General features: G+C 49.6%; 1 protein-coding gene across 2 annotated transcripts in view; it reads right to left on the reverse strand.

Moving 5' to 3' along the window:
* Window positions 1-1,317: 1,317 nt before the first annotated feature.
* MECP2 (methyl CpG binding protein 2) overlaps window positions 1,318-26,674 on the reverse strand; it is a 67,701-nt gene continuing 42,344 nt past the window's right edge. Inside the window, exons 2-3 of one of the 2 annotated variants that reach the window (XM_012002285.1) lie at window positions 11,954-12,304; window positions 1,318-11,185 (exon numbers count right to left, since the gene is read on the reverse strand). In XM_012002285.1, the coding sequence (XP_011857675.1) occupies window positions 10,102-11,185; window positions 11,954-12,304 (1,435 nt within the window). In that variant the 3' untranslated portion in view covers window positions 1,318-10,101. The remainder of the gene's footprint in view (window positions 11,186-11,953; window positions 12,305-26,674) is intronic. The other variant, XM_012002286.1, reaches the window with a different exon arrangement.

The raw sequence follows: 26,674 nt of genomic DNA on the forward strand, positions 1-26,674 counted from the left end.
AGGAGCCCTGCCCGTCCGCCCCACGTCTAGCCCCCTGCACAGAGCAGCAGCCTTGAGCCATTCAGACTCCTTGGGTGTCCTGAAATGTGCCAAGAACGCTGGCCCCCACAGCCGTGAGTGTACGCGTTGCTGCTGCCCCAGCCCTCGTTTGGCAAGGGTGAGCTCAAGCAGTTGTGAAGGCTTCCTGAGCCCGCCGGCAGAGCTCCTGTCCCCTCCTGGGCATCGTCCTTGAGCACTTGTCTGGACCGCCACCCCCGGTCCCCGCCCTGAGATGGGGAAGACCCCACAAGCAGCAACGCAGACTTACTCTTTTTAAAGTTTCTCCAGCTGGATGTCTCTCCCAGCGACAGTTCCCCTTGCCCTCTTGATCCTGACAGGGAAGGGGTCCCCCACCCCTAGCCCTACAGACTTAGAACTTTTCCTAGAAACGAGATCTGCCAAGGCCCACAGCTGGCCCCTGTTGGAGTCTCTTCCCAGAAGCCACCACCACTGTGGCCACTCCTAAGGAAGATGCCAACCATACCATGAAACCCATGGCTTCTCACGGGATAGACTTTACTGAGACGTACCAACTCAAGTATCTGAAATGACTATGCACACCCATGCTAACCTCCACGGGGGGACTTGTCCTGCTTACACACAAAGGCCCATCAGCTTCTGGAACAGGGCTGGTGCACGAGATGCTCAATGCATACAAGTTGACTTTTCAATCCTGGGATCTACCTTTCAAGGCCCGGCCTTTAGAGGGTACCTTCTATGTGCATGTGAAGCTGGACTCCTTTGAGCAGTTGTCTCCTCCAGCTCCTTACCAACCTGGTGAGGCTGCTCCTGAGAGCCAAGGAAGTCTAAGTAACAAGGGGGCCCCCTTTGGGCAAACCCCTCAGCCTGCCCTTGTCTGGTCAGAGAACCAGGTTAACAGTCAGCAGAGGGCATGTGAGGGTCCTGGCCAGAATGAGACACAGGAGGAGCCACAGCCTGCAGGGGTGGGGGTGTCCAAAAGCACCACAGCACATCCAGACCTAGGGAGTGCCCCTACCATACGGGTCAGGAGCAGGGAGGTTGTGCTGCAGGCTGACTCATGCCAGGCCTTTCCTGTCACACGCTGAGCAGTGTGCCTGGAAAGCACTGGCTTGGAACAAGTTGAGGGGGCCGGCGAGGCCAGCATATGAAGGAAGCTTCCCTTGGCCTCTCGTGGCAGGCCTGAAGGCAGCTATCTGTGTCCAGGGACAGCCAGATCCAATGAGGAAACGCAGCACCATGCTGTCATGTGAGCTGGAAGGGGACTTCTGTCTTATAATGAAAGCCCAGACCTTGAGTCACTTTCACAGAGAGATTTATCGAGAATGCTAACAGCACAGGATACAGTACTTCCCAACAAAAGGTGCAAACGCGTCACTTAGAAAGGCATGCTGAGTATTCTTTGCTTTCACATGTATTAAAAAACTTACAAAAATAAAATAAAACTGCGTGCTGCCCATCTTTTCCAATAGTAAAAGAACCTTATGAAAAAATCACTTGATTTTACAACAAAAGACACAAACGGACATTTTTATGTAAATTTATAAGGCAAACTCTTTATATAATAAATAGGTTACAGGGATTCAGTGGGGGGGGGGGGGTTTGAAACGTATACAGGTACATTCAGACAGGTTTACTGAAATGGTACAAATTTCCTTAATAAATTGCCTTTTGTTTTTAAATATATCAGTGCTTTCAGTCATTTGGCTATACACAAAGAACCTTTTTTCTGAACACTACAAAAAAGCAATCGATAATTTTTGTTTTTAAAACGACCTACTTATTTTCTAAAGTAATTGTCCCAAAACACAAAAACTGAAGGTGAATACGATGCAGGGCTTTTAGAGACATCTCCAGCTAAGTGTGTCCTGTCCTCTCCCCGTGCCCCAAGTGCACCTCTCCCAACCTCAGACAGGTTTCCAGGCTGGAGCCAGCTCCCTTCTGCACAGGGTGGCCTGTTACTGGCAATGCTGTCCACAGCTCTCGGCCTCTGAGCTGGCACAGGGGAGTATGACTTCAACTCAGGAGGGGGCAGACACCCTGCCTGGCTCTTCCAGATGCTGCACCCCGCAATGGTCACTACAGTCAGCACTATCTCCGCCTCTCAGAGGAGGGAGGGGCTGTCGGGTGTTTTGTGAGCCCAAAACTATGTCTAATGAGGGTAATGGCTTTTCTAAGATGTTTTTGCCATGGAATGGGAAGGGGGTTTCTCACATCTAAATTTTGCTGGCGATCGGATGACAGCCAAGAGAGAGCAAGCCCCCTCCATGGTCATTTTATTGCCCTGGGAAGGGGAGGGTGGGGAATAGAGATGTCACAGTGTTGAGCCCTGGAGGATGGGGTGGGATGTGACAGAAGTGTCTTAAACAGTAATGCCCATGGGGCACACCTTGGAGAGAGAATGCCCACTGCCTGGCCTGTCCAGGAAGAGCTGCATCGGGGGGAGTGGCCAAATGCATCTGCCAACATTAGCCTGACCTGTGCCCACGGCAGAGCATCCCAGCCTCCTGCTTGGGTGGGCCCAGCCCCATTCTCCCCAGCTCTTCAGCTCTGCGCACACACATCCCCTCCTGGTTCCCCTCAAGGAAACATCAATCTTGTCTTTCCTTAAAAGTACGGAGTGTTGGTAATAATCTCAGGGGGAGGGGAAGCAAAACAAGAACCCACTGGGCAGAACAAAACCTGGTTTTGCTGTGACTTGGAAAGTGGCAACACATCAGCTATTCGGCTTGCTGGCTTGGAGTGGGACTCCCGGGCTCCACTGCTTTGGGTGGCTTCTGGCTGATCTGGGCAGGGGTGATCTGTGCAGCTCTCCCCTGTCATCTCAGTCAGCATCCCCCTCCCTCCGAATGCTTTTGTTTGTAAAGAAAAAGTGTCTAGAAATATTTGTCTCTGGAACAATTACTTTAAACATAGTTACAATACAGACTTCAGTTCAAACACAGAAGAGATTTACTTAGCAAAATTCCTTTCACCCACCAAAAATTACACAAATATAAGCCTCAACACCACAGTTAAGAGGACCAGTAGAGAGAACCTCATGTTTGGAACACAAAAGGAGAAATAAAAACCAAACCAAACCCAAACAGAAAAACCCCAGAAAGACAAGTAAAGGGCAAAGAAGGAAGGGGAAGGAGAGCAAACACAGCACACGTTACAGTGTCCAGATACACGGGAGCCCAGCACGGGCAAGGGCTCGGCACACATTGAGTAACAGTCCTGGTGATATTTGGTCATATATTCATCGACTACTGACTCTGGAGCGGCTGTTATTGATTGAAGCAGTGACAAATCAAACGGAAAGGAGGCCGTGGTAGCAAGGGAAGGAGCAGGCTTCAAGTTCTGCAAGCCTTTTGCACTCCACTGTCCAGCTCCCCAGAAACACTGAACCGGGTGGGCCCCGCTCCATCCGGGCAGGGCTAGAGGTCACCGGGTGAGGCTAACTCGGGCGTCGATTTCATGTCAGTCAGAAAACACGCACGTGGACGCACGCAGACACCCACCTGTTCATGGCCAAACATCAGCGGCAACGGCCTCCTCGCCGCCTCTGCCCCCATCCCAGGCTGGGTGGGGAGAGAGCATCGTGACCCACTGCTAACACTGAACACATGCCGGAGCAGGCCCCGGATGTGGGCCCAGAGGCTGCCCCAGCCCTGGTCCTCCGAGGGGCTCGCGGATAGCCCGGCCACTGAAAGAGCGTATGGCTGTTTTTGTTTTGGATTCAGGCCTCAGAAGAAGCAATGACAGCAGGGAGGGAAGCTTTTGGCCCTGGTGATTATAATGCTCTCTGCTTTGGAAGAACAAGTTTCTGGATTTTTTTGGTGTTTCTAATTATTAAAAAAAGATGATCAAAAAGAACTGTTACAGCTAAACTCTCTAGCAGATATTGCTCATTAAGAATTACAAAAGCAAATGCAATTACTCATAGGATGGGGGAGAAGAAAGGGACATTTCTGGAGTCTTCACTACTTCCTGGATGGGACCCACTGGACTGATGCACATGACTCTGGGGTCCCTGGCATTCTCCCTGGTGCAGCTCACAGGTTCCGAGACAGGCCAGGCCTCCCGTCTCCACTCCAGCCCACAGGCTCGACAGAGTGGGAAGGATGAAACACACTCGGACCCTACCGGCAAGGAGGCCTGCGAGGCTGACTCTCTACATGGGCTCACCGTGACCAGGTCACGGGAAGGGGATTGGGGGAGTCAGGCCACCCCAGTGGACTCCAGCTCCCAGAGGTGGAAGGGGACCAGGCTGTGCCGACTACATTCCGGACTTCAGCAGGTCAAGGGAGCGCTCCCGCACCCAGAACCTTGGGACCTCTTTCACAAGCATGGGAGAAACAAGAGTGCAAAACCTGGGTGCTGCCTGGAGCCTCCTTCACCTGGCACAGGAAAGCCCTTGAAAGAAGCGAGGAAAAGACCACGAATCTGCTTGGACAGAAGAAGTGACCAGCAGACAGATTTGTCGTTTTTTTTCTTTTTTTTTCTTTTTTTATTTTCCCTTGTCCTATGCTATGGTTATCAGAAATATTGTAATTAAGCAACAGGTATAATTTTAACAGGTCTTTTTTTGTGTGTGGAGCCACAAGCAAAATGAGTTTATAATTGTGCAATATACAGATATATATATAAAAATTCAACTGCTTTGTGTGTCTAGTCAGTGCGTTAAATAAAAGGGACAGAAAAACTAAAAGCAAAACTAAAAAGCAAAACAAAAGCCCAGGATAGAGGAGACAAAGCAGGCCTATGCGCACAGTCTATGCATTACTGGATATAATCAGGGTCACCAGGAAGAACAGCTTTGCCACTTGACACACAAACACTGCAGGGAGAGGGGCTATCAGTGGGCAGGAGCCAAACCTCTTAGCCTTTTCACCTTATCTGCTCTCACTGCTGAGCAGGACCTGATTAAAGGTAGGACAGAATGGGGATTTTGGGGGCAAAGAGATTTCCAAATTCCCCAAATGTTCTTGAATTCAAAGGTTGGATTTCCTCCAGGTTCTGGATTCCGCCTGTGCAAAGTCGGGGCCCGGAGTGGTAGCGGGGAGTTGTGCTCCCTCCTTGCACTGCCCTCACACCTGCCTCCTTCTGCCTCCTGACAGGGCAGGCAGGGGGCCTTGAGGAGGCAGTGAGAGACCAGCTCAGGTGGCCTGCTGATCCAAGGCGAGCAGAGCAGGAGTGGGCAAGGCAGGCTGCCCCTCAGGCAGAAGTGCCTTCCTAGTTCCCTGGGTGTTTTCCCGACACATCAGCGCCGGGGCAGGCTCTGTCAAGATGAGAAGAGTGGGAAGTAGGGTGGTGTTGGGCCTTCCAGGTCACTGGTGAACGCTCCACCTTCCATACCAATCCCAAAAGACAGGGTCAGAAGCCATGTCCTCAGGTCGGCTACCTCCACAGATTCCCCTTGCCTGTAATGCTCACCAGGCATCTCAGGCCAAGTGCTAAGTATTTTTAGAACAGCATTTTTGTAAAAGCTTGCTCTTATTCATTCAAAAACATCAATATGTAATTTTCTGCCAAATGTTTTCTAGGTTTTCCTTCTAGATTGTTGAGAACTGACTTCAGGGTTCAGCTTTTCCCCTCTAATATGTAATTTTAGACCCTGGGGGAGGCAGTATCCTAGTGATTTATAACAAGTAGACTATGCCTTTTCTAAAGATTGATACAATAGCTAAAAGAGAAAGACACCAAAATGGAGAGAATCAACAAATCATTTCAGAACAGCGAGAAGAGCAGGAAGACCTGGAGGGAACGGTTCTGCCCCCAACTGGGCAGGTCCTCCAGACCTGCTCCATGGTAGGGGCTCTAGAAACAGCTCATTCCTAAAGTCTAGGACATAGGTCCTAGAATCTGCAGGTATGAACTTGAAACAGGAATCCATTTGGGGCAATGACACAGGCTAAAAATGGATGCCCAAAGGTCTTCTTCAAGAACTGGTACCTGTAACCTCCCCTGGCCCAGTCAGCCCAGAGAGCCTGACTGGAATGCTCTGGAAAAGGAGCTGTGGTTAGAGGGGGGATACAGAGTTCTAGCTGTCAGGCTCCACTTGGGCTAAACCAAATCCAGATGGTCCCGCCCAGGGGACTCCGCTCATATCCCTCTGCTCCCTCCTGGGCTTGAGCCGCTTATTAAGTGATTTAAAATTCAGAGGTTCTGTCAGCTAAAGAAACTCCTTTCTCCACCAAACTTGGCAGTTTGTGTCTGGTTATTACCCTCTTTCGCCATCACTGTCACAGCAATGAAAAGCTAGGCAGAGAAGCAGGTGACAATCTGGGGCTGCTCCCTATCCCAGGTGCACTGTTCATGCTTTGGACCTGGAATGATGCCACCCAACAGAAGATTGTCTGCACCCGCGTCGGCACTCACGAGTAACAGCTTCTGCCATCCAGCGAGCTGGATGCTGGGGCCCTTGGCTAGTTTGGCACTGATGGATTGGGGGATGTAGCGTTTCTGGGTGTCCCCTGTGCCTTTTGACATGGGAATACAGCATCAGCAGACGGGAGCTGTGCTAGCGCCTGGCTGTGACCAAGTATCTCCAGCTCACTGAGCTGTCAAGGCCGGCGATTCCACTGGCTATGACAAGCCCACCACCAGGCAGGGCTGGGAGGGGTAGACCTGGGGGGAGCTCGACGACCTACAGTATTGTCAGGAGAGGAGGTAGTAACTAATAACTGGAACAAGGGTCGGGGAGACTGTGGATGTGACCTTAATGACCTAGCCCCACAGGTACTGGAAAGCTGTTGGTCTTCTTCTACTGTTCACAAATTCACTGAAAGAGGCCCCCATCTTCATAGTGTTCAAGTACAGACAAAATTGAGGTCACACCCCAAAACTGGGCCGGACACAGCTGGTGAGAATCCTGCAGCTTAAGGCTTTCCCTCCAACCTCCTGTCAACCTGACCCCAAGGCAGGGGCAGCATGGGAGCTGCAGGGCCCCTGCCTGCCAGGGCAATAAACCGCCAAAGCTGTCTACTGGCGACTGACTTGTGATGCCTTTGGGAAACAAGAGGGAATGAGGAAGAAAGAGGGAAACAGAGAGAAAACCCTAAGGAGCCTCAGGCCCCACTGGCAGCTCTGGAATAAACTCGAAAGGAAAGAGGCTGGGGAACAAGGGAGCTGCAGGTGGGGCCCGAATGAAATAAAGTGACACTTGAAATGCTGTGTTCCCAACCACGACTGCCCAATTGGCCCTGAATGAACTGTCATGGGTGACAGGGGGACCTGGTGGGCCACGCACTCCTCTTACCAGGACCAGATGACACCCAGGTGATGGGGAAGCAGCTCCGGACAATGAGTGCAGAAGCCACATTTCATTTGACTAAGTATAATGCATAAAAACCCAACTGACCAAAATAAACATCTTCTCAGTGACAACCTGGTCGGATGCTGCGCTCTTGTGGATTAAGTGTCCTTTGGTGGTGCCAGGAGTACGAGGCCACTATGGGGGCAGGAGCCTTTTGTCCTTGGAGGAAGAGTTCTGGAGGACTCACCCTCTCCTCTGACTCCCCTTCCCTTCCTGGGGAAGAGTCAGAAGTGAAGCTGGGGGGGCGGTCAACAGCAGAGCAGGTGGAAGGGATCAGGGATCAGGGATTGGGCTGATGGGAGTTTGGTTGCAGGACTTGCTTTTACAGCATAAGAAAATGGATACATATATGCTAGAAAGTCCAACTATGAGACTCTACAAACAGAATGGGGCAAACTCCCTCACTTCTAACCATTCCAGAAGAGACAAACACGTTTTTTTCTTAAGCTACTGACTGCAACTGTCAACTATGGTTCCTGATCACTAGACTGGCAAAGGAAGAGTGCTAGACAGTTTCTATGATGTTTCACTCCTTCATGACTACACCGCAGTAAGGAAGCCAGGGACAATAACTGAAATACACAAGACAACACGCACTTGACAGTTCATGGCAGCAGCTCACGTGGGACATGCCTGTGGGTGTTTCTGGAAGCATAAGACTGCTGTCTCATTTGCTACTTTGATAAGGTACTTCTCAGTTGGACAGATTTAGATATAAGAGACATCTCTGTAAACACAGAAAAGGATATACCAATATGATGAAGATATGCAGCTAGATAAGGACTTCCTGAACAGAGGTTAAAAAGATGGGATCCCAAATGAAAACCGATCAATTAAAAACCCACAGCAGGCCCATGCCTTGAAGCCCCTACACCACAGCTATGGACCAGATAGTGAAATGTGTGGTATTCTGGTCCCACTGTCTGCATCGAGCAAAAGCAAAACATTTCCATTATAGAAGAACTCCAAGGGAAAAGGAGGAGCCGAGGAAGGGCTGGGGACCTAGGTGCCGGTCCCGGCTCGGGTCTCGGGAGTTCTGCATCAGTACCGCTGCTGCCCTGCTGCACTACGCTAGACTGTGGACTTCTGAGTGAGCTCAAGGTCGGGTGGCATGGAGCCCCTATTGCGCCACTCAATGACTGGCAGGCCACAGGGGGCCTCTGTGCTTTCCTCAGCTACCAAATGGGGCCCAGCTCCTCCAGGCCACTTCTCTAGAATAGAAGGGTGAAAAGGCTCGTTGTTTAGGGTGGGAAATGCCTTTTGCTTTTTCTTGCCAAGGAAGAGGGGGCTACCTAGGAGAGCAAGACCTTGCTGTTCTCTTGCTCTTCACAGACAGGCCAGGTAGGACTCAGAAGAGCCCAAGGCCTCCTCAGGGCTCAAAACAGGGTGGGGCTGGTACTGGTAGCAGGAGGACAAAGGGCAGGCAGAGTTCTAGGGACTGGAGCCGACACGTGTGGTTGGGCACTGCGGCTGCCTGGAAGAGAAGGGATGAACTAGGAAGGAGGACAGAGGAAGGGAAAGAACTGAAAGAATGAAATGAACAAAAGGCAGAAATGGAAGCAGAGAAGAGAAACCAATCAGGAAGTCCTTATAAAATTGCAGCAAACACTTAGAGTTTCGGAGCTTCGTGGGAACCCTATGTGCTGAGCCCACTTTAAAACAAGCGCAGGTATATATACATATCCAGGTAGTTCTCAACACCATCACATCTGGTGGCTTGAGGGACTAAACGTCACCAATTCAAGCCAGTTTGCTCTCAGAGCATCTGTTTGTTTTGAAGTGGGAACATGAAGACTCAATAGTGCAAATAATTCTAAGCTGTCCCTAAAGGAGTAGAATTGGAAAGTAACTGGAAGAACATTTTCTTCTCCTCCCCCTTTGCCCCTTCCCTGTCCACTAAGTCCCTAACTACCAGTCACAGACTGCTCTGAGAGATGAGGAATCCCTCTCACCCCGCTGTGTTCGGCCCGGCCTGACCCTGGGCCAGCCTGCCTGTGCCTTGTCCTACTGCCTCCATGGCCTCTCTAGCGCCACCAACTGGAGGACGTCCCTTGAGAATGGACCATGCCACCTCACCCTGGGCCATCCTCTCCTGTGATTCAGGCCAGTCTACACCCAGTAGTTCAAGGGACAACTCCCTCCTAGCCATGCCGGAACAGACAAGTGCCACTTTCCTGTCCTGTGAAGCGTCCTTGCCAGTTTTGGATTGGGGCTGGGGTGGGGCCAGATTTGAGCCGCCACGGGTGGGATCGCACGGGCCATAGCCACTGGTCACATCCATCTCTAAAGAATCCAACTGTCTCTCCTGCCTCACACCTCCCTGTCCCAACGTGGTTGGGAGTGGGGGAGGTGGGGGGAGCTGGGGGAGTGGTAGACGGGGCACTGATGGCACCGAAAACGGGAGTGTCCTCTCAACTGCTCTGTCTCTAACGACCACATGGGGGAAAGGTTTGGGCGGGAGGGGAGGTGCCTGGTCAACAGCTTGTCTGGTCAGTAGTATCTGCAGCAAGCCTTGTTGAAGGAGCCTAGTTTAGAAAAGTGCAAAGCTACTTCTGGCCCTGGTTAGGTCTTCAACCTGACTGTGCTTGTCGGTAAGAAAAACATCCCCAATGCTCCAACTACTCCCACCCTGAAGCCACGAAACTCTAAGTTTACTGAAAGAAAAAAAAATATTTTTTATTTCAGTTAATCGGGAAGCTTTGTCAGAGCCCTACCCATAAGGAGAAGAGACAACAGCTGCCTTTATTCTTGTTGGTTTGCTTTGCAATCCGCTCTGTGTAAAGTCAGCTAACTCTCTCGGTCACGGGCGTCCGGCTGTCCACAGGCTCCTCTCTGTTTGGCCTTGGCATGGAGGATGAAACAATGTCTTTGCGCTCTCCCTCCCCTCGGTGTTTGTACTTTTCTGCGGCCGTGGCGGCGGTGGCGACCGCGGGCTGAGTCTTAGCTGGCTCCTTGGGGCAGCCGTCGCTCTCCAGTGAGCCTCCTCTGGGCATCTTCTCCTCTTTGCAGACGCTGCTGCTCAAGTCCTGGGGCTCAGGGGGGCTGGTGGGGTCCTCGGAGCTCTCGGGCTCGGGTGGAGGTGGGGGCAGGGGTGGGAGCAGCGGCACGGGGGCCTTTGGGGACTCTGAGTGGTGGTGATGGTGGTGGTGCTCCTTCTTGGGGGGCGAGGAGGCGCTGCTGCTGCGCCCCTTGGGGCTGCTCTCCTTGCTTTTCCGCCCAGGGCTCTTACAGGTCTTCAGTCCCTTCCCGCTCTTCTCACCGAGGGTGGACACCAGCAGGGGCTTCACCACTTCCTTGACCTCGATGCTGACCGTCTCCCGGGTCTTGCGCTTCTTGATGGGGAGTACGGTCTCCTGCACAGATCGGATAGAAGACTCCTTCACGGCTTTCTTTTTGGCCTCGGCGGCAGCGGCTGCCACCACACTCCCTGGCTTTCGGCCCCGTTTCTTGGGAATGGCCTGAGGGTCGGCCTCAGCTTTTCGCTTCCTGCCAGGGCGTTTGATCACCATGACCTGGGTGGATGTGGTGGCCCCACCCCCCTCAGCCTTGCCCCCTGGCGAAGTTTGAAAAGGCATCTTGACAAGGAGCTTCCCAGGACTTTTCTCCAGGACCCTTTTCACCTGCACACCCTCTGACGTGGCCGCCTTGGGTCTCGTGGTGCCGCTCCCTTTGGGGCGTCCCCGGCCTCTGCCAGTTCCTGGAGCTTTGGGAGATTTGGGCTTCTTAGGTGGTTTCTGCTCTCGCCGGGAGGGGCTCCCTCTCCCAGTTACCGTGAAGTCAAAATCATTAGGGTCCAGGGATGTGTCGCCTACCTTTTCGAAGTACGCAATCAACTCCACTTTAGAGCGAAAGGCTTTTCCCTGGGGACTGTGGGGACAAATGGAAAGACACAAGAAACAATTAGAGGCTCTCCATGGCAATGTCAGAGATAGGGCAGAGCGGATGCTGGTGACAACACTCTGATAAACGTTACTACTGAACAAGAGTTACACTGCCTGGCTGCCCCTGAGGACCTGTCACCAAAGCCAATCACTCGTCTGCCTGCCGCTGACCCCCCCAGGCCTCTCCAAAGTCCAGCAACCAAAGAGTCAGGTCTGGTACAGAAGGGCTGTTGGGCTGAGGCCCATTCTGCCGGTTGGTGCCTGGGCCTGAGTCACCATCTAGAACATACCCAATTTTGAACTCAGGTATGGTGGTCAGTCTCTCCAGGAATCAGTTTCAATAAGATAATCCTTTGCTCACCCTTCTCAGGGTTATGGAATTAAATGAGGCTGTCTGCAAATGTCATCTGAAAACTGCTAACCTTTTTGGGATCATTTAAGGGGCAGAACTGAAACATGCTTCTTCACTCCTCTGAACCCCTGGCTCTGCAAGTTCCTCTGCTTCCGCAGCGATTCCATCTCCAGATAAGGACTCGAGGTATGGAGAGGATAGAGGACCTGCTACCTTAAGAACTTCCCACTCAGGGCAGCGACCTCTTTACATGGTCATTTCAAGCATACCTGATCTCAGCGTTTATTGTTTATGTTCCCCCCGCCCCCGCCCTGGGGTTAGACATATACATTTTCCTGCTCCATGAGGGATCCCTGTCCCTGCCCTCCCTGCCCTATAGAGGCAGGAGTTGCTCTTACTTACTTGATCAAATACACATCATACTTCCCAGCAGAGCGGCCAGATTTCCTTTGCTTAAGCTTCCGTGTCCAGCCTTCAGGCAGGGTGGGGTCATCATACATGGGTCCCCGGTCACGGATGATGGAGCGCCGCTGTTTGGGGGAGGCAGAAGCTTCCGGCACAGCCGGGGCAGACCCCGACCCTTCTGATGTCTCCGCTTTGCCTGCCTCTGCGGGCTCAGCAGAGTGGTGGGCTGACGGCTGCACTGGCTCATGCTTGCCCTCTTTGTCTTCTTTCTTATCTTTCTTCACCTTTTTAAACTTGAGGGGTTTGTCCTTGAGGCCCTGGAGATCCTGGTCTTCTGACTTTTCTTCCCTGAAGTGTTAAACAAGTATGTAAGTATCACAGAGAACATGCCAGTCTGCAGAACAAGTGGGCAGAGGCAGGCTTGGATCCCCACCACATGCAAGGCCCCACACCATCATACACTCAGATCTTGATGTCCTTCCCCAGGACAACAGAGCCTTGAGTTGGCACCCAAATATTTCTTTAGGAATTTGGGCTACGGGTGGTGCTGGCCGGTGTGCCTGACCTGCACTGTGGCCACCTGCAAGTCTCCTAGCACTGCAGGAGAATCAGAGCCCTTTCCCCTGAGCGGAAACATCGTGGCTCCTGAGCATACCGCCCCAGCATGGGTCGAACCTCAAGGGCCTCTGGGCTCGATGGCTGACAAGAGGCCTTCGGCTGCTGGAAACGGAGTCAAATGGGGGAGGAGGTCTCCTTTGTGAAAGCCAGGGCTTGGGTGTCTTTTAAGTTTTCTAGAATGAATGCTCAATGAGGCACACAGTACAGGGTCATGGAAAGCACACACAGGTTTGGAGCCAGCCAACCTGCACTCAAATCCTTTGCCAGTTTCCAAACATGAACCCAGCAAATGACCTCAGCATTCTGTGCTTCAGTTTCCTTATCTTGACAACAGGTAACCCCATCTAGACATCCTTACTGTGAGCATCACAGGAAAAAAGGCACAATGGCACTATATAAATATCAGCTAACTCAGGCCACAGGAAACTGCCGCCTAGGTTTCTGGAGTGGTAAGAGTAATAGTCCCAGGTGCAGTGAGCCTTTAACACAAAATGTTCCCTGATGAGGAATGGCCTCGGCCACAGCAGACGCGGCGAGAAGAGCAAGGAAAAAGGTGTGGTCCAGGCAGAGCCATATGTCCCCTTCCTGCTGGTGCAGAAGAGCACCCTACCTATTCTAGTGTGGGAGGCTTCCCCATTCTTTTCTGGTGACAGAAGCAGCTCCTTCTCTACACATCACTTTGGCCTGGTGGGGTCTCATCAGAAATGGCCACCATGAGGCCCCACGCCCCAGGATCAGTGTCTGGCCATGATGCTCTAGTAATCTGTCTAGTATGCCACTGTGAGACCTCCTAGGACTCCAGAGCCTCAGCAACAACAGGGGCAGCTTGGAAAGAAGCAGCAGCCACCTGCGAGTCCCTTCGTTAGCAGTTCATTCTGGAAAAGAGCATGACTACTCCTGCCCTCCATGTTCTCAGCCCCACAACTCCCCTGTCCCATGTGGTTCACATCAGTGCTGGTCACTGCCTTGTGGCTGGTCTACCCCAAGAGACTTCTCCTCTTGTCTACACTGCACAGACTGTGCAATGAGGGCATCATGGCACTCACTGGCAAGCATCCTTGGGAAACCAGGACTCAAATGATGTAGGGAAGTTACCAAAGGCGGTTAGTGCTGGGACTCGGAAGCTACAAGGATGTATCTCTCCAGAACCATCAGGTCAGGTGTAGGGAGGCAAGAGATGTTCCAATCTAGTGACAAGATCTTAGAGTGAGGAAATGTCTTGTCCCCACTATGATTCACCCCTGAGTTCCTCCCTATCCTGTATCTTCCACCAACAGTTTAGGGCCCAGAGTGTGGCTGCCAGAGTCACCTAGAGCCATTGCATACACAGAGGCATCCTACAACCCACAGGGCAGTCTTTCTTGCTGTAAAATGGGGTCCCTATTCTGTCCCGGCACAGAGCTCGCTTTTCTTTTTTTTTTTTGAGATGGAGTCTCGCCCTGTCACCCAGGCTGGAGTGCAATGGCGCAATCTCAGCTCATCACAACCTCTGCCTGCTGGGTTCAAGTTATTCTCCTGCCTCAGCCTCCTGAGTAGCTGGGATTACAGGTGCGCGCTACCACGCTGGGCTAATTTTTGTATGTTTAGTAGAGACAGGGTTTCACCATGTTGGACAGGCTGGTCTCGAACTCCTGACCTCAGGTGATCGACCTGCCTCAGCCTCCCAAAGTGCTGGGATTACAGACATGAGCCACCACGCCCAGCCAGAGCTTGCTTTTCAAGTCTCTGAGTCTTATGGCTCTCAATGGGAAATGATGAAGAACGCTGGGAAGTTAGGTGTGGTCTGTGGCCCACCCAAGATCAGCCTTTGAGAATGGACCCCTAGGCAGCTCCCCATAAAGGAGGGAGAGAAGGGGAGCCACCAGCAGAGTGGGTCAAGAAAGCAGATAGATGGGAATCGCTACTTCTACACAACCCATCATGGTGCTGCCTAATGCCAGGGCTGCTTCCTGGAACTTGGACGGTCCTGATGTCAGAGAAAAACAGTGAACTAATGGGAAAGATCTGGCTTCTTCGAAACTCTCATGTACATTTCCCAAATACCTTAATCACCATGAGGTCAAACTATAAACCTAAACATGACCTAAGGAATGCCTTCTAGAAATCTATATAGACACCTCCAGAAATCTCAAAGAATATATGCATGACGTTATTTGCCACAGCATTATTTTTACTAGTCAAAGTAAAAATGATAATCCAATACCTCAGATCCCTATCACCAGGGCACTTGTTAAATAAACTTATGGTGCACCCACACACTGGAGTACTGTGCAGCTCCAAAGGGACTAAACAAGAGCTCTAAGAACTGCGATGGAGTGATTTCCAGGATCCACTGTGAAGCAAAAGGAGCAAAGTGCAAACATATCTACTGCATGTTACCTAGGTAAGAAAGAAGGGCGGAGTATTAAGGAAGGACACACCATGAACTAATGAAATTGATTCCCTGCAAGGGGTAGGGGGAACAAGGTGAAGGTACAGGCAGAGGAGTGAGACCTAGCTGAACATGCCTCAGTGTAATTCTGACTTCTGAATCATGTAAATGTTTATATTACCCAAAATAAAATTCAAACTAAAAGTAACAAAACCTTATTACACTTAATGCAAATAGAAACAAATGAGTTTGGGCCAGGCATGGTGGCTTCAGCCTACAATCCCAGCACTTTGGGAGGCTGAGGTGGGAGGATTGCTTGAGCCCAGGAGTCTGAGGCTGCAGTGAGCCATGACTACTACATCACTGCACGCCAGCCTGAGCAACAGAGCGAGACCCCATCTCTCTCTCTCTCTCTTTTTTTTTTTTTGAGACAGTCTTGCTAGAGTGCAATGGCAGGCGTGATCTTGGCTCACTGAAACCTCTGACTCCCGAGTTCAAGTGATCATCCTGCCTCAGCTTCCCGAGTAGCTGGGATTATGGGTGCCTGCCACCATGCCCGGCTAATTTTTGTATTTTTAGCAGAGATGGGGTTTCACCATGCTGGCCAGGTTGGTCTTGAACTCCCAACCTCAGACGATCCACCCGCCTTGGCTTCCCAAAGTGCTGGGATCACAGGCATGAGCCACCATGCCTGGCTGAGACCCTGTCTCTTTTAAAAAAAAAAAAAAAAAAAAGAAACAAATTTAATTCTACACCAAGCTGACAATATACCACAGAGAAAAGATTTATTTCAAATAACTTTTGACTACAGTGCTCTGAAAACCTGCAGTGGGACATATTCTAAGGCCAACAATAACACTCCAGGGGCAGTAAACACACTGGATTGGCTCCCAGGAGAGAGATGTGATTCTGCTTCTGGGGCATCTTGTGCCAGAAAGCCTGGGGAGTGCAAGAGAAAAACAGGGAGGGCCCGTGAGAGGCCTCTAGCAGTGGTCCAGGTGTGGTCCAGGGTGGGGGCAGTTGAGGATTTGGGGCTGGTCTACGTGGTGAAGCAACAGAGCTCGCCGGTGGATTAGTGTGGGGGTGAGGGGCGGGGGTGAGTCAGGGACCACCTGTCCAAAGCCTGGGAAGATGGTGGTGCCACTGACTGAGAAGGAAAAGATTGAGGGGCCAGCCGGGCGCGGGGGCTCCCGCCTGTAATCCCAGCACTTTGGGAGGCTGAGGCAGGTGGATCACCTGAGGTCTGGAGTTCAAGCCCAACCTGGCCAACATGGTGAAACTCTGTCTCTACTAAAAATACAAAAATGAGCCAGGCCTGGTGGCAGGTGCCTGTAGTCCTAGCTATGCGGAAGGCTGAGGGAGGAGAATCACCTGAACCCAGGAGGCAGAGGTCGCAGTGAACTGAGATCGCGCCACTGCACTCCAGCCTAGACAATAGAGTGAGACTCCGTCTGAAAAAAGGCAAAACAAAACAAAAAAAAACCACTGGAGCGGCAGGGGAGCAACACCCACAGCGAGTTATACCATCAAGGAGAGAAAACAATTCTTCAGCTATTCACTATAAAGGGGGGAAACCCAGCTGTGATCAGATTCAGAGTTGGGCCTGAATGAACTGTCTGCTTGGGGGTTTTAAAGGCTTTTTATTGTGGTAAAATATACAAAACGGGTCGGGTGTAGTGGCTTACACTTGTAATCCCAGCACTTTGGGAGGCGTGGCAGGTGGATCGCTTGAGCTCAGGAGTTTGAGACCAGCCTGGGCAACATAGCAAAACCCTGTCTCTACAAAAAACAAAAACAAAAACAAAAACAAAAAACCCACAAAAATTAGCTGGGCGTGGTGGTGTGTGCCTATAATCCTAGCTACTCGGGAGGCTGAGGCAGGAGGATCACTTGAGCCGAGGAAGCTGAGGCTGCAGTGAGCTGCTGACCATGCCACTGCACTCCAGCCTGGGCGAATTAACCAGACACATATAGACACATATATATGTCTCAACTATACATATATGTGTGTGTGTGTGTGTGTGTGTATACGTGTATATATATATATACACAAAACAAAGTTTACCTTTTTAACTATTTCTAAGTGTACAATGAATGAACTTTTTTTTTTTTTTGAGATGGAGTCTTGTTCTGTCACCCATGCTGGAGTGCAGTGGCGCAATCTCGGCTTACTGCATGCAGACTCTGCCTCTGGGGTTCAAGTGATTCTCCTGCCTCAGCCTCCTGAATACCTAAGATTACAGATGCGTGCCACCACGTCCAGTTAGTTTTTGTATTTTTAGTAGAGACAAGGTTTCGCCATGTTGGCCAGGCTGGGCTCGAGCTCCTCAGGTGATCTGCCTGCCTCGGCCTCCCAAAGTGTTGGGATTACAGGCGTGAGCCACCATGCCCGGCCCTAAATGAACTTTTAATAGCACTGAAGATGGGAAATAAAGGGTCTTTAACTCTACTGTAATATTCTAGTTCTTTCTAACTGAAATTACCTGAAGCAAATATATTCTGTGGAAAGGCACATGGGTGTTTGTTAATTTGCTGGCTGCTACTTTTATAATTAAAGACAAATTTCAAAAAACCCACAAAGAAGCCTGGATTCTGCCGGGTGTGGAGTGCAGGTAAAAATGATTAAAAATGTGGATGGAGCTGGAGTCCATCGTCTTCAGTGACACAGCTCAGACACAGAAAGTCAAATACCGTATGTTCTCACTTAGAAGCAGGAGCTGAATAGCATGTGCACATGGACAGAGTGAGGAATGGCAGACACTGGAGACTGGGAAATGGGAAAGGTGGGAGGTGGTGAGGGATGAGAAATTACTTAATGGGTACAATGTCCACTATTCAGGTGATGGCTACACTGAAAGCCCAGACTTCACCACTACACAATATGCAACAAAACTGCATTTGTATCCCTTAAATTTAACAAATAAAAAACAATGATAGAAAACAGGCACTCCAGATGAGTTTACCCTAGCCCAGAGGGCCTGCCCAGTCCCAGGGTGACCTGGGCATTTGCACACCCTCACTGGGCCTTCACTGCAGGACCCAAGGGAGGGAGGCTGGGCTAGGGTGCCAGGTGACTCCCCAAGGCTGTCCCCCAGGGAGTTTATGGTGTTTGCTGAAACACAAACTTTTTCAAAGAAACCTGCCAGGTATGGTGGCTCATGCCTATAATCTCAGCACTTTGGGAGGCCGAGGTAGGCGGATCACCTGAGATCAGGAGTTCAAGACCCGCCTGGCCAACATGGTGAAACCCCATCTCTATTAAAAATACAAAAATTAGCTGGGCATGGTGGTGCAAGCCTGTAATCCCAGCTACTCGGGAGGCTGACGCAGGAGAATCATTTGAACCCAGGAGGCGGAGGTTGCAGTGAGCTGAAATCACGCCACTGCACTCCAGCCTGGGTGACAGAGTGAGACTCCATCTCAAAAACAAACAAACAAACAAAAAACAAAAAACCATACACCACTCTTCATCCTCCCTCTAATCAGAACCCCGCACCCACACAATTTTGATTACGAGGAGAACTAAATATCTAGTTCACAAGTTTATATATTTTAGAGTTGAAGTATCCTCAGAAAAACCACCTATTCAACTCTTGAGTGTTACAGATGGAAAAAAGGAAGTTCGACTAGACAGAGGAACTTGTCTGAGATCACCGTGAGTCACAAACACACGTCTGTTCACCAACTGCCTTGGCTCTGAGGTAGATCCTGCAGCATCCTTCCACCTCCAAGAGCTCACAGTTTGGAAGGGAGGACAAATAGGTAACAACAACATAGTTCCAGTTTCCCTTCCCCCTGAAGAAAGCTTGTTCCAGGCACAGTGGAAGCACAGGGGTGTGGATAATGAATCAGGAGTGGGTGGGCTGTCAGGGCTTATGAATTCCACAGGCGGGACGGAGGGCTCAGGGCATGCCAGGCCAGATGGGCAGAGGTGGCACTATCAACATGGTTATAGCTCCTACCCTATCACCAGTGTGACACCCCTCCCTAGAGGAAAAAGTGACCAGTGATGCCCACCCTATGTCACCAGAAGCTCTGGGCCTAACCCTGTCGCCCCCTCCCACCTTTTCATTTGGAGAACTTTCTGGTTCATCTGGAGAACTTTCATCTTTCAGGTTCAGTTAAGATGGCACTTCTAGACCGGGCGCAGTGGCTTATGCCTGTAATCCCAACACTTCAGGAGGCCGAGGTGGGCAGATCACTTGAGGCCAGGAGTTTAAGACCAGCCTGGCCAACATGGCAAAACTTCACCTCTACTAAAAGTACAAAACATTTGCTGGGCATGGTGGTGTGCGCCTGTGGTCCCAGCTACTCGGGGACTGAGGCATGAGAATCGCTTGAACCTGGGAGGCAGAGGCTGCAGTGAGCTGAGATCACGCCACTGCACTCCAGACCAGGCGATAGAACACGATTCCATTTCCAAAAAAAAAAAAAAAAAAAAAGCATTTCTGAGACACCTTCCCTGCTCCTGCGTCTCCTGCCTCCTTCCCTGCTCTGTAAGCCAGGGCACCCAAGCCCTCAGTGTACTTAGAACACCCCACTGTGCATGCCAACCCCCATCTCTCGGCTCAATGCATAATGCCAGGCACAGGTGCAACCCTCACTCAACGCATGCTGGATGAATAACCACAACACGGATGCAGCGCTCCACATGCTTCTTCTGATGGCTGGAGACCTTCGACCATAAGCTTCTAGCAAGGAGAGGCTAGCTCAGTGCTGAAAACAAGGTGGGCTCTGAAGTGGTGGATAAACAAATGATGAGTTTGGGAAGTATCAGTAGTCCACTGGACACTGGTGGCTTGGAGATGGCAGAAGATGAGGTGGAGGAAGTCACTGAGGAGGGCCTCAGTGCCCCAGGGACAGTAGCATGGAGGATGGTTACACCAGGAGGATGGACTGACTTCCAGCCACGTGGTGGTCAGGTATGCAGACACCTCTTCTGCTGAAACAACTACAACTGCCGAACTGAGTATCTTACAGAAGCTGCTAAAGAAGCCACCCACAAGCTGACAAGGAAGGAAGGAATACACAGGCTGAAGAGCAAAGGAAAGCATGGGGCCCTTTTCTATGGAGAAATCTGGCAGGCACCACCTTAACAAACGACCAAACTGAGCTCAGGCCCCTCAGTGCTGCTGAGATGAACCAGCATCACGAGTGGGAGACTGAAGCTTACCATGAGGAGACAGCAGGAAGAGTCCAGAGAGGGCATGCCACGCAACCACGGCCTGGACTCCTCAAGACGATGAGAGAAAACAAGGGGATGGGGGAACATTTCTGATAAAGGAGACTGAAGGGATGACACAATGGAATACAACACACGGTCCTAGACTCTGCATTCCAGGTTCAAAGGCTCTAAAAAAGGCATTTATGGGGTATGTGGAAAAATGTAAGGTTCTGTGTTAGCTCATTGCTAAACTTCCTGAGCGTCTTAACTGTACTGTCTGCTCTGAGGAAAGGCATGCTTAAACGTTTAGGAGTGAAACAGCACGAGGACTATGACTAACTCTCAAGTGATCAATGGGCTGGGGGACATACAGTGCCAATATGGTAACATGTTTAAAAGGAGGGAGATGACATCAATATAATCAGAAGCTGTGCCAACTGACAGTAATATTTTGAAGCAGTCGCAGGCAAGCTTTTAACAATTAAAGAGAATGCCTTCATATTACACAAAGACATTAAGAAAAAAAGCTGGAGGCTGGGCACAGAGGCTCATGCCTATAATGCCAGCACTTTGGGAGGCTGAGGTGGGTGGATCAAGAGGTCAGTTCGAGGCCATCTTGACCAACATGGTGAAACCCCATCTCTACTAAAAATAAAAAATTACCCAGGTGTGGTGGCGTGCACAAAGGGACCATGGCGGGGCTGGTGGCAATGCCAACAGACCTCAGTGTACTGTGGGGTTCTTTCAGCCAGAACTGTTCATGATTTCATCAGTGAGCTCCAGTTACCACACAACCCAAGTTTGGAGTGATCCACCCCACCCCAGGTTTTCCTGCACAAAATCATGTTTTTATTGTGTGATTTACAGAACACAAGATTTTTTTTAAGAATGCACACATCACACGTTGAAGCAGAAAGGCCTTTACAAAATCTTAAATACCTACAAAATATGAAGTAAGGCTCTTAAGAAATAAAATATTCAGTGATTTTGCTGCTAGAATGCAAACATTAGTTGCAGGAATCTTGTTTTCAGGCCAAACCATGACATCCCGAGGGATCTGATGGCAGGAACTGCCTGCATTTTCCTCATGAATGTGACTGCAGTGATCTTGTGAGAAAGGTCTGGAAGGCCCGGCACATTACAGGGATGCAAGCAACAGCTGGCAGGTGTGACCAGCCAGGCAACTGCAGTTGAGGAAAGACTACTCAATCCCTGAGGTTTTCAGAATTTACAAAAAGGCAAAAAAAAGCCAGGTGAACAAGGCAGATGAAAGGTATTTCTCACTTGAATTGGAATCCAGCCCCCTCTCTGTCCCCTGGAGTGAGCTCCAAAGAAAATTCCAGAACCCCAGCAATATCCCAACCTTTCATAAATTCACTCGTGCTCTCCACTTTCTGGAGACAGCATTTCTCAGCACCTTTCGCTTCCAGTTATCCCTGACAAAAAGAGCTAAACTACCAGGCAGTTAACCTAAGGGCAGGGTGGTGGCTAAGGCTCCAGGTGAACGGTCTGGGACCAGAGGAAATAATTAGCCCCGCCTTGTACTGGCTGCTTCCATCCTAAAGTGTCATCCAGATGGTGCTTCCAATTCTTTCTACTTCCAGTATTAGGTGCAGAGTTGCGGAATCAAGGAGGCTTCTCTGCATGAATCAATAAAGGCTACAGCACTTTGAGACACAAGCTTCAGCCCTTTAAAAATGTGAGAAATCAAACTGGCACAGGCAGAGTGTCTCAGTGGTCTCCAGGGAGCAAGACAGAATGAGGTTCAGCTTGAAGGCTACAGTGGTAGAGCCTGAGGTTCAGCTGCCCTGCTCTGAATTCACCGTCCATTTCTTAATCCTCCAGTTTTGAGAAGATGCGAGAAACCACTTATGTTTTGCAAAGCTTAAATAAAATGCAGTTCTTGCCAACCAAAAGCAGAACCCTTCCCAAATGCAGGCAACCATACGGCAAATCTCATCTTTATAGATGTGTAAAATGAAAACCTAAACACAAGCCCACCATATACAGGTTAAAAAATTCCTGCTGTGGAGAGCAGTTTCTCAAATGTTAAACATGGAGTTACCATATGACCCAGCAATTTTACTCCTAGCCACACACTCAAAAAACCAAAACTAGGCCAGGCGTGGTGGCTCACGTCTGTAATCTCAGCACTTTGAGAGGCTGAGGTAGGTGGATCACCTGAGGTCAGGAGTTTGAGACCAGCCTGGCCGATATGGTGAAACCACGTCTCTACTAAAAATACAAAAAAAAAAAAAAATTAGCCGGGCATGGTGGTTGAGTGCCTGTAGTCCCAGCTACTCGGGAGGCTGAGGCAGGAGAACTGCTTGAACCTGGGAGGTGGAAGTTGCAGTGAGCAGAGATCGCGCCACTGTAATCCAGCTGGGTGACAAGCGAGACCTTGTCTCAAAAAAACAAAACGAACAAACAAAAAAAACCAAAACCAGTAACCAAACAGATATCCGTACACCAATGTTCATGGCCGCACAGTTTACAATAGCCAAATGGTAGGGGCAACCCAAATATACATTCTCAAGGGATGGATGGATAATCAAAACCTCATTATCTATAGGATGTAATATTATTCAGCCTCAAAAAGGAAAGAAATTCTGACTCATGCTACAGTGCAGATGAACCTTGAGGACATTATGCTCAGTGAAAGAGGCCAGACACAAAAGGCCACATAGTGCATAATTCCATTTATAGGAAATGTCCAGAATAGGCAAATCCATAGAGACAGGAAGCGGATTAGTTGTTACCAGGGGCTGCGGGTAATAACAGGTGACTGCTACTGTGTCTGGTGTTTCTTTTGGGTGTTGAAAATGTTCTGGAATGACACAGAGGCAATGGTTGCACAACTCTGTGAATGTACTAAAAGTCACTGAATCGCACACTTTATTTTTAAACAGTTTTTTCTGTGAGCCTATGAATTATATTGAAGAATGAATTGTACACTTTAAATGAGTAAATTTCATGGTATGTGAATATCTAAATTAAAAAAAAAAACATTAAAACAGCAGCTGACCACCAATTACTGTAAAGCATAAAGATACGTTTTGTGATGCCTGGCCAGTGCTCAGAGCCCACACAGCTGTCTCAGAGCAAGTGTCTCTGGCTGTGGCACAGAGCCCCAGTAGATAGATGGGCTGTCCATCTGAGGAAGAGGCCAATGTGGGGACCTATAGTGATACATACCAGACTGGACCAATCCAACCTGAATGTGAAACTCTGAAGCCCAGGACACAGTAACCATGACAATCAGAAAGGAATTTAGTTCAAGAAGTTTAATGAGTAGGCATTTAGCCAAGTGGAAGGCTGTTGGCTATTCTGAGGGCATTTGATCATTTTTTAAAAAATCGTGGTAAAATACGTATAACATAAAATTTACCATTAATAGCATTTAGTACATTCACAATGTCATGCAAACATCACCACTATCTACTTCCAGAACATTTTCGTAACTTCCAAAGACAACCCTTTACTCATTAAGCAGTTGCTCCCCACTCCCACTCCTCTCAGCCCCTGGTAACCACTAATCTATTTGTCTCCACAAATCTGCCTATTGTTGACACTTCATATAAGTGGAATAATACCCCTCCCCCGGAAAGCCTGTCTTTTAGAAAATGATTTTCATTTAAAAAGGCTTTTTTTTTTTTTTTTTTTTCCCCCTGCTTAGCACAGTGGCTCATACCTGTAATCTTAGGAAGGCAGAGGCAGAAGGACTGCTTGGGCTCAGGAGTTCAAGATCTGCCTGGGCAACACAGTGAGACCCCGTTACTCACAAAGAGGAGGAAAAAAGACCAAAAAAAAAAAAAAAAATCCCAAAACAAAACAATAAAAAAGTTTTTTAGGGAGACAGGGTCTCGCTATGCTGCCCAGGCTGGGCTCAAGCGATCCTCCTGCCTCAGGCTCTCAAGTAGCTGGAACTACAGATGCGCCACCATGCCCAACTTAGAAGCATGCATTTTTTCAGATTTCACCATTCCCTGGTAACTTCTCCAATGATTTCCCCTCACATCTTTGCCTCTATATTCTAGCAGGGTTCTCACGCTGATCCTACACACAGTGGTTAGAGATTCACCAGGCCAAACTCACCTCCAATTCCAAGTACCTAGTCCTTAAGGTCCAAGTGGCCTGTTTCCATAGACACTGACACTGTGCATGACTTTTCTGTCCTCAGCGACATGTTCCCACAGCTGCTGGTTTTCCCCATTTCTTGTTAATAATGTTTTTTTTCTTACCTTTGCATACTTCATGTAAACAAGTTTCACAGACTTTTAACAAAGTGTTGGCTGCTTTTATTGAAGAAGAGAAAATCTGCCAAAATAAATTTTCATCATGAAGGCAACACATTTTAGGGAACAAAAAAGGGCAGAAAGGAGATCTCTTTTACTAGAGAACTCTGCTTAAGGACTGGCTCATTTGATCCAAACATCTCATCAGTAACTTGGAGTGAGTGCCCTTGTTTTCGTCATCTTGCGTCTCACTAGTGTAGGTCAGTCCACATCAGCCTGCCTGATGTACTTGGTTCGTAATGCTGACATCTGAGCCCCCGTGTTTATTTCACCTTGATTCTACTGAAACGACCAACGAAATGCAAAACAGGAGGAAACATCTCCATCAATGCCTTCAGAGGAACTGCTGCAGAATGTGGTGCGGCTGGGATCCATGTGAGAGAAGCAGCGCTCACATGATTCCACCACAGTTAAACACATGGGCAAAGGAGGACCTGCTGGGAAGTATGAGGATTCCGCAGCAGAGCCAGAGAAAATCTGCAAGATCAGAGAAACTGGGCCTAAGAGCCAGACTGGCAGAAGTGCAGTTTGCCGGTGGCAAAAAGAAGGACCTGAACCACCAGTGCCCTAGGTGGAGAGGTCAGTGACAGGCTGGCCAGGTTTTCCTGGGCACTGCTGGGAAAGAGAGAGACACTGATATAGAGGAGATTCTACTTGTCTTAAGAACCTGCCAGCAGCACCCTGGGTCCCCACCCTGATTCCAGCTGCCAAAGGGGAAGCAGCAGGGACTGAAGCTCCATCCCATAAACAACTCTCGGGACTGGAGATCAAACAAGTATCAACAAATTAGTAACTGTCCTGTGTACAAATACAAATTAGGTGGAAACCATAATGATTGAACACCAGTCATTTCAGTCAAGATCCCAACTGGAGGCCGGGCGCGGTGGGTCACACCTGTAATCCCAGCACTTTGGGAGGCTGAGGCGGGCAGATCATGAGGTCAAGAGTTCGAGACCAGACTGACCAACATAGTGAAACCCCGTCTCTACTAAAACTACAAAAAAATTTTAGCCAAGTGTGGTGGTGGGTGCCTGTAGTCCCAGCTACTTGGGAGGCTGAGGCAGGAGAATCACTGGAACCCAGGAAGCTGCAGTTGCAGTGAGCCGAGATTGCACCACTGCACTCCAGCATGGGCAACACAGTGAGACTCTATCTCAAAAAAAAAAAAAAAAAGAAAGAAAAAAGATCCCAATTGGATTTTCTTTGGAATCTGACATTTACCTAGAATATGTATCTGAGGACAGTCAGAAGGAGTGTGTGTGTGTGAGGGGTGGGGGGATGGCTTCCTTCTGGTAGCCACTGCTCTAGGGAGTATTTCTCACCATCGTGTCACATAGCACACAACAGGAGCACTCTCACATGGATTAGGGAATTAGATGCAGACCTCCTGCACAACTGCCCTCTTCCAATCCTAGTAAGATAAGACACAAAAGAAAGGCGGGGAAGGGGAGTGTGAAGGGAAGACTTCAGCAAACAAAGGAAAGGGGTGTAATTCAAAGCAGTCTGAGAAAAGACTCCAGAGGACAATGCAGTAGCAAAGCCAGGCTCCTGCCCCGTCCCCAGAAACCACCCTAGGGAGCAGGCAACACCCTGGGAATTTGCAGCCAGTAAGCTGGAGAGAAGCAACCAAGTGGGAGTCCTTCACTTTTTCCTTTTAGACCCAGAAACTCCATCTGGGAGGTGCAGGAGAAATGGCGAAGTGCCCAGTGAGCCAGCCCAGCTCTGTGGGAAGCAACTGCTCTTAGGTATACACAGATTATGGAACCATCCAGAGACTGAGGTGCCCCTATCCCCATGGAAATGGCACACACATCCCTCATGCAGCTAGAGTGAGCCTCAGTATAAGACATCCAACACAGTTCTTAGAACAAAGAGAAGAATCCAGATAGGGCTGAAGACTACATGGCTGCAGCTCCCTCCAGCGTGCAAATTCTCTCCGAATACAAGATAACAAGCCTGCACACGATAGCTCAGAGGGGAAAACAGCGAGGGAGGATGCCAAGAAACCGGGAAGAGAGAGCCAAGAATTCCTCCACTGTCTCAAAGCAAACAGAACGACTATGCAGAGCCATCCAAGCCTGAGCCAAGATGAAAAGAAGCGACATGTAACTATGCAAACATATTATGGCCAAAAGAAAAAAAAGAGGCCCAGGGAGGGAGATGGCACGAGAAAGGCAAAGTCTCCCACTAAGAAGAGAACACACAAGGAAGGGAAAAAAATTCCCCACAACTTCATAAGAACATGTTCCTAATAAAAGAGTTCAAAGATG

This window comes from Mandrillus leucophaeus, unplaced genomic scaffold (assembly GCF_000951045.1).
Source record: "Mandrillus leucophaeus isolate KB7577 unplaced genomic scaffold, Mleu.le_1.0 Scaffold681, whole genome shotgun sequence".
NCBI classification, from domain to species: domain Eukaryota; kingdom Metazoa; phylum Chordata; class Mammalia; order Primates; family Cercopithecidae; genus Mandrillus; species Mandrillus leucophaeus.